This window comes from Eurypyga helias, unplaced genomic scaffold, assembly GCF_000690775.1.
Source record: "Eurypyga helias isolate BGI_N326 unplaced genomic scaffold, ASM69077v1 scaffold10268, whole genome shotgun sequence".
NCBI lineage: Eukaryota > Metazoa > Chordata > Aves > Eurypygiformes > Eurypygidae > Eurypyga > Eurypyga helias.
The window spans coordinates 31,504-41,682 of NW_010267701.1; the positions used below are offsets into that span (position 1 = coordinate 31,504).

Here is a 10,179-nt window from a genome sequence, read left to right on the forward strand (position 1 = left end):
GGGCGTGACAAGGCTGAGCTGATCCCCCCTGGGCTGTGCAGGTACCTGCAGCAATGCCCCAAACAGCCATGGGCAGAGCTCAGCCTCCAGTGACAGCCCCGTGCTCCTTCCACCCCCGGGAACCACATCCAGGTGTAAAAGCTCTGGAGGCGATGCACCAGTTTCAGCAGGCGATGCACCAACTCCCATCAAGCACAACCCCTGCCCTGATAGGCAACGGCCTGATTTTGGATCTGACATGGCCCAGAGGAGGTGAATACTCTCCTGACCACCGTAAGGCAACCTCACCAGATGCTCAGATCGGGGATGCTCAGCCCCAACACTGAGCAGAGCCCTGTAGCACTGACATCAGAGAGAAATTAAGCAGCAAAAACCCCACGTTTTCAGAACGCAAGTGCAGGCTTTAAAGGCATCACCGAGGCGTAGCACCCACCTTGTATTTAAAAGTGACGGCGTTAGGTACTTAATTGTCATCTGTGCCTTTACAACCCTCACAGGGACTCCTAAGCCTTAGAACACTGCTGAAAATTCAACCCATAATAAATACCAATTAACAATAATAATTTCAGCGCTTAGATCTACAGGTGCCTATTGCTAACGGCTCCCACTGAAGTCAACCCCGTGGGATCAGGACAGTGTGAAACGCTGGAATATCAAACAGCGTTCGCATATTTTACAAGCTGTCTCTTTCAACGTGGTTATTAATTACATAAAAATATATTTAGGTGTGAAACTGTGCTCAAACTGTAACACTCGACATCTCTATATTATCCAGCGCAGAGTAGCAGAGCACATCTGTTTCCAAAGCTGGGCTTTATTTCTTTTCTAAATGCAGTTCTTTCTATTTTTAAAAACAGATTTATTTAATAAAAGTTTGGGGATTTTAAATAAATACGCTGGCATGATGTATCCGTCCCATTCTTCCAGAGTGATGCATTGCAGCTGCTGTAATAATGCCCACTAATAGCTGGTGATCCATCTTCCCCTTCCCAAACATCGCCGTCACCGTTATTATCTGTACCAATATTTATATTCTCAGCTCCGCTCCTTATCCAGAGTGAGTAAGTCCCGGTTCCTGATTAATCTTCCCTTCTCACCCACACCTCTCAGACTGCTGGCTGTCTCTCCATACATCATCTCCCTGGCTCGAGGGTCGTTAGGAAACGTATGGTTGGGTTAAAGTCGCGAGCGCGGCTGGGTACGACATGACCACAGCACGTGACGCCGGCGATGGTGCTGCCAGAGCAGAACTCGCTCTGCGCGATGGCTGCTCAGCACCAGCACCGGGAGCGCTCAGCAACTGTTCCAGGCTACGTAAAGAAGCAGAAGAGAGCGTCTTAGGTGTCCCGGGACGCCGCGCATCCTGAGCATCATCCAGACCTCCCCCCATGTACACAAGCGCAACCAGGTGCCAGGTCCAAGCCTCAGACCCCAGCATTGCCACGCTGCGGCGTGGGGGTCCTAGCCTGGACAAGCCCCCCTTTCCTCCCCCACCAAGGAGCCACGAGCTCTGGTCCACGGCCGGGCACACACCAGGACATCACTGTGAGAAACCCAGGTGGCAGCACAGGATGCTGAAGGAGTTTTGTTAAATCAAAGGGTGCCTGGACCGAGCCCCGAGAAGGAGGGGTGCCCCATGGACCTGACTCTACCCGTAGCTCCTTTGGGCCAAGAGGAAACATCTACTGAGGACAACACACAGCACATCTGCCCACAGAAGTGCCACGAGCCAGCTGACACAAACACTGTACCCATCACGGGGAGCCACATCCTGACAGCGCCTCATCACTCACCGCTCTAACCAAGGGGCCAAGTCCCTGCTGCGCCACTCGTTCCTGCTCATCAACACCAGCACAAGCCCTTCTCATCTCTGACTAAACAGGGACAAGTCCCTTGTCCTGGGGCCATCTAGAAAGACATCTCCATTTCAGAGCTCAGGGGAGAGGCACTAGAGATGCTCAAATCAGTCAGCCGTGGTGGTATTAAACCAATGATACCTTTATCCAACGGACTCTTATTTATTAAAGCCGGTTCCTAGTACATCTCTGAGAAACACCAGAGGCTGTCAGTTTTACGGAGAGCAGTAAAATGTGCAGATTAGCCTCTCCCGGAGCAGCCCACGAGCAGCCGAGCTTTGCCGGTGCGTGTACAGCTGTTGACACCGCTTGCTTTGCACATATTGATTTTCGTCGGTCTCCACATTTTGTCTGTCAGAGATGAAAACACATGCTCTCCTCATCATTAAAAAAGAAAACAGGCATTGGGCTGATTTTAGCTGGTGGCAACCTAAGAATGCACTAAATTTTAAATGCCATAATGGGAGGGAAAGCGGGGCAGGTATTTTCCATGTTTAGCACAATCCCCTGCTGTGGGAAGCAATAAATTCAGCATCCCAAGCCTGTCACGCTTAGACTGAACAAGTTGAGCAAGGAAGGCCAGATCCTCACCGCTGTCTTCACAAAGAAAAGTAAATACTCCATCAATAAAAGCAGCAGAGTCTTCGAGTCAGCCGTGGGTATCAGAGCCTACGACCTACTGCCTGGATTAGAAGGTTCATTGACAGCTCTGGGTTTAGGAAAGGGATTTTATCCACCCTTCGGAGTTAACAGCATTCACAATTACAGTTATTAGGATGGATGTAACCAGCTTTGGGCTAGCAGCATCCTGCCTAGCCAAGAAAACTCATTCAAGGCAAAGAGAATAAAGCTCTTCGTATCTGAGGCAATTTCAGACAAAACCAGTGCTTTTGGCGGAGCTCTTCTTCCCTGGAAGTGCCCGCTCTATGCAAATGCCCTCCCAGGCAGGCAGCAGCCACGCCAAGGACCAGCTCCCTTAACAGAGGGACCAATGCCAGGCTGCTGCCTCCGAGTGAGGGACAAACAAGGACAGGGAAGGAGCGAGCTGGTGAAGGGCAGGGTCCTCTCGTGACCCCTGGCACCTCCAGGTGCCATGTCCCAAAGTGGGATGCCAAAGTTGAGTTAGTTTGAGGAAGAACTTCACTGCCCTCGGTAAAGGCACTGGTCCCGCTGTTCCCAGCACTGGAAACCAGCCCTCCAGAGCTCAGCCCTGTGCCAAAAAGGAAGGCATTTGGGCTCTGGGAGAAGAGGAGCTCCAGACAGGGCTGCCCACAGCTGGGGGATGGGTGCAGATGGCCCATGACGTCCTGAGAAATAACCTGCAGCAGGTCCACCGTGCTAAAGCAATGCTGCGCATCATGTCTGCAGTGACGCCGTGGGTGAGGAGGAGAAGTGGGGAAGCTCCAAGGGCCACTGAAGGACCATAAAAGCTGCTCCGGGAAGTTGATGAGTTTGTACCAGCCTCAAGAATTCAAGGATGAGCCTGAGCAAACCCACTATGTCAAAACCCTGTCCAAACCACAGCACTGCCTTCACTCCACTGATGAAAGAGCCAGAACCACCAGGAAGAGCAAAAGAAAAAGGAGGAGGAGAAGAGAAGGAGCTAAAATAAGATAACCAAAAGACAACCCCAAATTTCCAGCCCTGTGGCCAAGGTTAAAAGCCAGAAGACCTCAGACTGTCCAGGCTGGCAGTGCATTTGCAGGGGCCCCGAGACAGCTGCCCAGCAGCTGCGAGGCTCCAGCTCGCCCCAGTCATCCACTTTCTTGTTCTTACTCTGCACTTACGGCTATAAATAGACGGTTCATCCGACCAACCCCTTCATTCACGGTCTCCGTCAGACAAGGACAAGCAGAGTCCTATATTTGCAGCAGCACATCTGGCAGGCTTAGGTTTCAGGGTGAAGGAGTGCAAGATGTGTAGTCGTTAGACTCGAGATCTTGCAGGGTTTTAATTAGCCAGATTGTACTTGGACAGAGACACGCATCTGGAAATAGCAAGAGAAGCCTTTTGCCATATATGCTACTCAGCTCCTACGTTCCCCATCCAAAGTGGAACATTATAATCCCAAGAATAAGCATTGCACAGTTATAGATACTTACATGATCCTAGAAGTGGCACAAGCAGGACATATAAAAACCTTTACTGGTGACAAAGAGGAAAAGACACATTTACAAGTGCTGTGGCAAAAGTGTCTTGTACCATGGAGCCATTTATTTAACTGGCTGGCGTGTGTGGTTTTTCCAACACAGCAAAAATAATGAGAAAAGTGTCAGCTAACTTATCATCTCACCTTGGCTCCCTCCAGACATTACTGTTTTTTAATGCACTTGAGAAATTCTGCTGATCACATCACTATTTTGGAAGATATGAGCAGGCAATGCTGGTGACAGCAGTGAAAGAATCACAGAATCTCAGACTGCTTTGGGTTGGAAGGGACCTTAAAGATCATCCAGTTCCACCCCCCCTGCCATGGGCAGGGACCCCTTCCACCAGACCAGGTTGTTCCAAGCCTCATCCAGCCTGGCCTTGGACACTTCCAGGGATGGGGCATCCACAGCTTCTCTGGGCAACCTGTCCCAGTGCTCCCCACCTTCTGCGGGAAGAATTTCTTCCTGATGTCTAACCTAAATCTCCCCACTTTCAGTTTAAACCCGTCACTCCTTGTCCTGTCACTACAGACCCCTGTAAAAAGTCCCCCCAGCTTCCTTGTAGCCCCTTCAGGCACTGGATGGCTGCAATAAGGTCTCCCTGGAGCCTTCCAGTACCTGAACAAGCCCAACATAAGAAGTCGGAGAAACTTGAGGAAGAAGTTCTTGGCAGCAGGTTGTTGACAGAGCCTGTGCCCAAACGAGTCGCATCGCTTGAGAAATTGAGGCCAGGCAGATCTTGTGCAACTCCTCTTCTCTACAATGAGAGGTTTGGAATTCCCAGTATTCCCACTACTTTCCAGTAATCCCCAGTGAGCTGCAGCAGCTCAAAACAAGACCAGGGGACACGGACCTGCGGGATGAAGCCCCCCGGGGGGCACACACCCGCTCCTGCTCAGGGTTTGGTGGGGAGCTGCTTTGCTTACACCGCTGCCTTTGTCCTTTTCGCAACACTGCAACTTCTCCCCTCAAAGCAATTCACTTTTAAAGGAAAAAAGGAGGTAAGAGTTATGCAAATTAAACGTTTTGTGTCAAATCATTCACGGCACTTCTGCCTGACTGAATTCTTCAAATAGGTACCAAATAACCCCAAACCCACCCCATGTGTAATCCATCCCAGCCTGCCAGGCTTCGTGCCAGCGCAGAGGGACAAGTGCCATGAAGTGGAGAAGGTTCATGATAAAGAAGGTTGTGGTGCTGTAAAGTGGACCAGGATTAATTGTTCTCATAAAGTTTATGAGACAAAATAACTGGAAAAAGTTTAAGTGGCAGGAGAGAAAATTCAGGTTAAATGCTACTTATACTTCAGAAGCACCAGGATGGTTTGGGGCAGCTGAAACAGCCCTCAGGAGAGATGGAAAAGCATTTTTTTGGGAAGATGCTCAGCAGTAAGGTGGATAACCGCTTAGTGCCATCAGTGCCAGCAGTTGTAGCCATGTGGGAGGCAGCCACCCGCAGCCCTGAAGATCCCTGGAAGCTTTATCAGGACAAGGATCACTTCGGTTTTGGGGAGCAAGCTCCAGCAAACGCCCCACATGTTGCCATTGCAAAGCCCTTCTCCTTCCCTGGGCAAACCCCACAAACCATCTGCGGCTCTAGGGTCTGGCATTGGGGCACACTGAAATAAAGCAGGCAGTAGAGGACAAACATCCCTTCATCTCCTCCCAGCACTGATCAGCCCCCCACTTGCAAACTGGCCAGCCCTGGCCATCTGGCCGGGCTCTCTGCAGGCTGCCATCTGGCCATGGCACAGCAAGCTGAGGGGCCGGCGAGCCAAGGACAGGGAATTTGAGAACTCTCCAGCTCCCCTGATACCCTTTTAGTTTCCTCTCCCATTTACATTACCAATTGTTCTTTTGGTTTTGCTGCTTTTTTTTTTTAATAAACAGCCATTTCCAGGCAATTACCCGCCTCGATCTGCTGGACGGCAGACCTGGCGCTGTGGAGCCGCACGCACACCAGCATCACCTCTGTGACACCCCAGAGCTGAAAGCACAACGGGTTCACCAAGGCATGAACACCCTTTAGACACACCAACAACCTGCAGTCACCCCGTGCTCGCACACAGACGGCTTGTTCCTGCGGCGCACGGGAACGGCCCTCGTGGCACTGCCATCGATCCGCTCCCCATCCTGGCTTCTGCCCCTCCACATCGGGAGGGACCTCGCTGCCCGCCGGGATGAAGGACCTTGCTCTTTAGAGCATCGTGGGGACATGACTGGTTCCTTCTGCTTCCCAAATCTGCACCTCCACCACAAATACATTTCTATTTTGAATGCTTTGCCGAACAGGACTTCACGCAAAATCTCCAGTGGGGGACATCAAACCTTCTGTTTAAATATTTAAGGTGGAAACGAAGCATTTTGACATTCTCAAAAAGCCACCACCTTTTACCAGCCCCCAGAATGTCTTATTAGAACCAGCTCAATATTTGTCCTGAGCTTTTTATCCCAGCAGCACGACCCAAGAGAGCTCCCTTTGGGAGGCTCCTCTCTCCCATGGGAGGGGACCTGGCTGTGCCGAGTCCACCGGGCTTGTCCCTCCTCACCTGCACCCCAGCCCTTCGAGGCCAGTGGGGGTGGCAAGCTGGGCACATTTCATAATGGCTTTACAGACAGAACTGTGCATCTCTCCAGAAAAAAAAAACAACCCCACAAAAACCAGGGGGGGGGGGGAAAAATCAGCTGCACAGATACATCAAGTTAATGTGGGAAAAAAAAAAAACCCGGAGAGAGATGGAGGGGTGTCTCTTGCAAAAGGAAGGATTGATGTGCCTCGTTCTGCAGCGGCTCCTTCCATGCGATGGGTCGGTCACGTCACTGCTTGCTGTGAAAAATCATTTCCTCGCCCCCAATAACGCGATTTGGATGCACTCGGATCTTCCCAAGGCTGCTGGATCATCAGCAATATGAAATGCAAAGATGCTGGATGGAGTGAATCATTCCCAGCTCATGAATGATGCCCTTGTTCAGCTGTTTGGAGACCGGCAGCAGCTAAGAAAGAGCTTTCTCATGCGGCCCCGCGGTTTGCCAGCGCCCAGCATCGGTGCCCAGTACGCACCATTGTGACCGGCAAATTCCCAATGAACGTTGCCTTGTCGAGCAGGGAGAGACGCTCCTTGTCAAAGGGAGAAAGGGGGACTATTGCTGATGTGTCTCCGGGCAGCAGGAGTGGCAACACTCGTGCTGAGGGGCTCTCCAGGGCATTTCTGGGGTTTTCACAGTTGGGGGGGATTCCATCCCCATATTGTAGGTTGTTTCAGTGCCCAACGCGGCTGCACTGGGAGCGCAGACCTGGATAAAGGCATTTACACCACATTCCCATGCTGATCTACAGGCACCTTTCCCCCGTGGCCCTAACTAAAGATGTAAAGAAGAGGATTTTGTGAAGAATGGGGAAAAAAAAGGAAATTTAACAGTTGGAGACAATCTAGGACAGAACAGGGTGATCAGTAAGAAATAAACCTCTAAGTCACCCGAGCATCTCAGCCCCTCTCAGACGGACCAACCTGCAGCCATGAGCCAAGGTCCGAGGATCAGTTTGGGAAGCTTCTACCCGGACAGGCCGTGGCAGCGGCACCGACGGTAGCAGAGCAGTTGGAGCTGGGAACCCACCTTCAACCCTGAATAACCTGCTCCGAGCCGAAACCCCAATTTCCAGGAGAGCGCTGCCATCCCCACCCACACTTGTGTGCGAGCTCACACACAAACCTTTCTCCAATTAGAACTGCGCCTATGTGTGAGAACCAGGAATTTTAAAACCCAATATTCAAGGGATTTCGAGAACTGCAGGAGAAGGGGGGGATGTTATTCTTGAAAGGATCCCTTTATAAGTTAAAATTTTATTAAACTGTAGCTGCTGGGAGCAAACCGCGAGCGGGGGATTCCAGGGTACTCTGTTCCCTCGACTAGTAATTTATGATTTACTTTTGTAATAACTGAAGCCATAAGGAACTCATTGGATTAAGGAGTCTTATTATTTATGTTGTGGAACAATAATATTTAACTGTATAAAGCCACATATCCACCCATACAGGCTTTCCCTCCATACGAAACAGACTGCACTTCATAAGGAAAACCCTGGCCCCGCTGAAGCCGACGGGAATGCTGCCATTCGAATTCCGAGAGAGCCTGCGTTTCCCCGTGTACGTTGTAGTGCCAGGTTGCTTTGAAAAGGCCGTTATAGCATCACCATGGGCAGCAAAACACAGACACCAGAGACCCAGATAAATATAGAAACTGGGGCAGCATCACCCCGCATCCCACCGTGCCACCAGCGACAGGCAGGATGGGTCATCCATGAGGGACTGCCCTGGGGCCGGCTGGTGTGGTCCAAACATCACTCACGGGGGATGCAGACCCATGGACAGCATCCAAACGGCCCCAGAAATGCCCTGGGGATGGCCCAGCGCTGATTTAGGCAATAGGTACCCCAGTCCCAGTGAGTGGCTCAGCTCTGGCCAGCTCAGGGGAGTAATTACACCCCAGGGGTTTGCAGCTAACAAGGGGGTGTAATGGGCAGAGGGGCTCCCTGGGGACCTGTGTGTGTCCCCCCTCAACCCTCACTGAGCCACCGGTAAACTCAACACGATTAAAAGTGGTGTCTCCCAGGGCTCCGCATGGGAAAAGACGGACTATCGTAAGAGCACAAAAATCTTCTGGCAAGACGATGAAGCAGCCGGCTCTCCAAGACCCGCTGTCAAATTTTATCCAAATTTGCTGGAACTACATGGCAACTTTTCCCTTTTCATGTCCCCTCTCCATGAGACGGCAAGGTCACTTACTCTGCCAGCTCCTCCAGGCTCCGATATACGTCGTCATCGTTTTCTGTGGTCTCCTCCGACGGGAAGGGCCTAGGGAAGGAGAGGAATGACCGCATTAGTGGTGTGTCTCCCCCCTCAGCCCAGCCCCGAGCATCCCACTGAGCAGAGGGTGCTTCGGAACAAAATATTCATTGCAAAATACATTTTTTCCTATTGAGGCATTAGCTCCCAGGGGAACATCATCTCCGCTGCTTCCCGCAGGCACGGCGGGGACAAGAAACCAGGTGGTGATGCCGGTGCACCGCAGGGCACCATTGGAGCACGGAAGTGAGGAGCTGCGTCGTCTAACAGCATCCCAGAGACCCCGTGCACGAGCACCAGACTCGCTGAGACAGAGAAACGCTCTCTCTGCTCGTGATGGAGCTTTTCTGCCTGCGAGCTCCTGCCCCGCACGGCCGGCCACACCGAGCTGCTTCCCACCCGCATCTCCCGGTGCCACCAGAATGGATGAGTCCTTACAAAACCCGGGCTTCCTCATCATAACAACTCTGTGATAGCTGAAAAAAGTTAAAACCCTGGGGATGAGGGAAAGGACACCAAAAGGGCAAAAGGAAGGGAGGGGAGAGAGCAGATTAAAAGAGAAAGGGAAGGAGTGGGGGGAAAGCAAGAATTCCTTGGCTCATTCTGAAGTAATAACCAAATAATGTATGAAGGAGATGAAAAATACTGCTTTAATTAAACCCAATGTATTATTGCTGGCACAGGGCCACGGTGGGCTACGGCTCTGCTGGGGCCGGACGCACCTTGTGACTGGGGTCCCTGTGGTCACCAGCCCTGAGGAGCCAGAGCGCAGGGACCACGGGCTGCAGCGGGCTCCGGCCCCCTCGGGCACCGCAGCAAAGGCAGCCGGGGCTCCCCCGGCTCAGAGCCGCGCAGGACGGGATGCTGATGCAAAACTGGAGACACGTGAACTTTTAACTGCCCCCAAGTGCAACTTCCTCCTCTTCCTCCCGCCCTCCCCGTTTCACCATAGATTGCTTTTTCTGAAAGATTTAATACATGGCCTGGCTAGCCCCCAAATTTGCTATTTTTGCATCCTGCCTCTAGCATTAATTTGCCTTCCCTCCCCTGCTATAGCTCACCCGTCCTTCGGTGAGCAGCTTCAGACCAAGTGTTCTGAAACAGTGCTCAAACCCACAGCGAGTCCAATTAAAACCATGACCAGGTGGTGAGCCTGGGGGGAAAAGAGCAGCCACAGAGCACAACAATTTCACATTCCACCAGCTCTCATGGCTGCCTGGCCCCTGAGTGAGATGCCAACCCACAGGCACTAAGGAGCACCCAGGGTTGACATGTCCAACCATCCAAAGTGGCAGCGCGGGAAGGAGGAGAGCCATGGGTGGGGAGAGAG

At 51.8% G+C, this 10,179-nt stretch overlaps 1 protein-coding gene across 1 annotated transcript in view; it reads right to left on the reverse strand.

Annotated features, from left to right (window-relative positions):
- VAV2 (vav 2 guanine nucleotide exchange factor) overlaps window positions 1–10,179 on the reverse strand; it is a gene marked incomplete at its 5' end in the record, with an annotated part of 114,037 nt that overhangs the window by 27,394 nt on the left and 76,464 nt on the right. Inside the window, one exon of the mRNA XM_010157529.1 lies at window positions 8,790–8,858. Within this exon, the coding sequence (XP_010155831.1) occupies window positions 8,790–8,858 (69 nt within the window). The remainder of the gene's footprint in view (window positions 1–8,789; window positions 8,859–10,179) is intronic.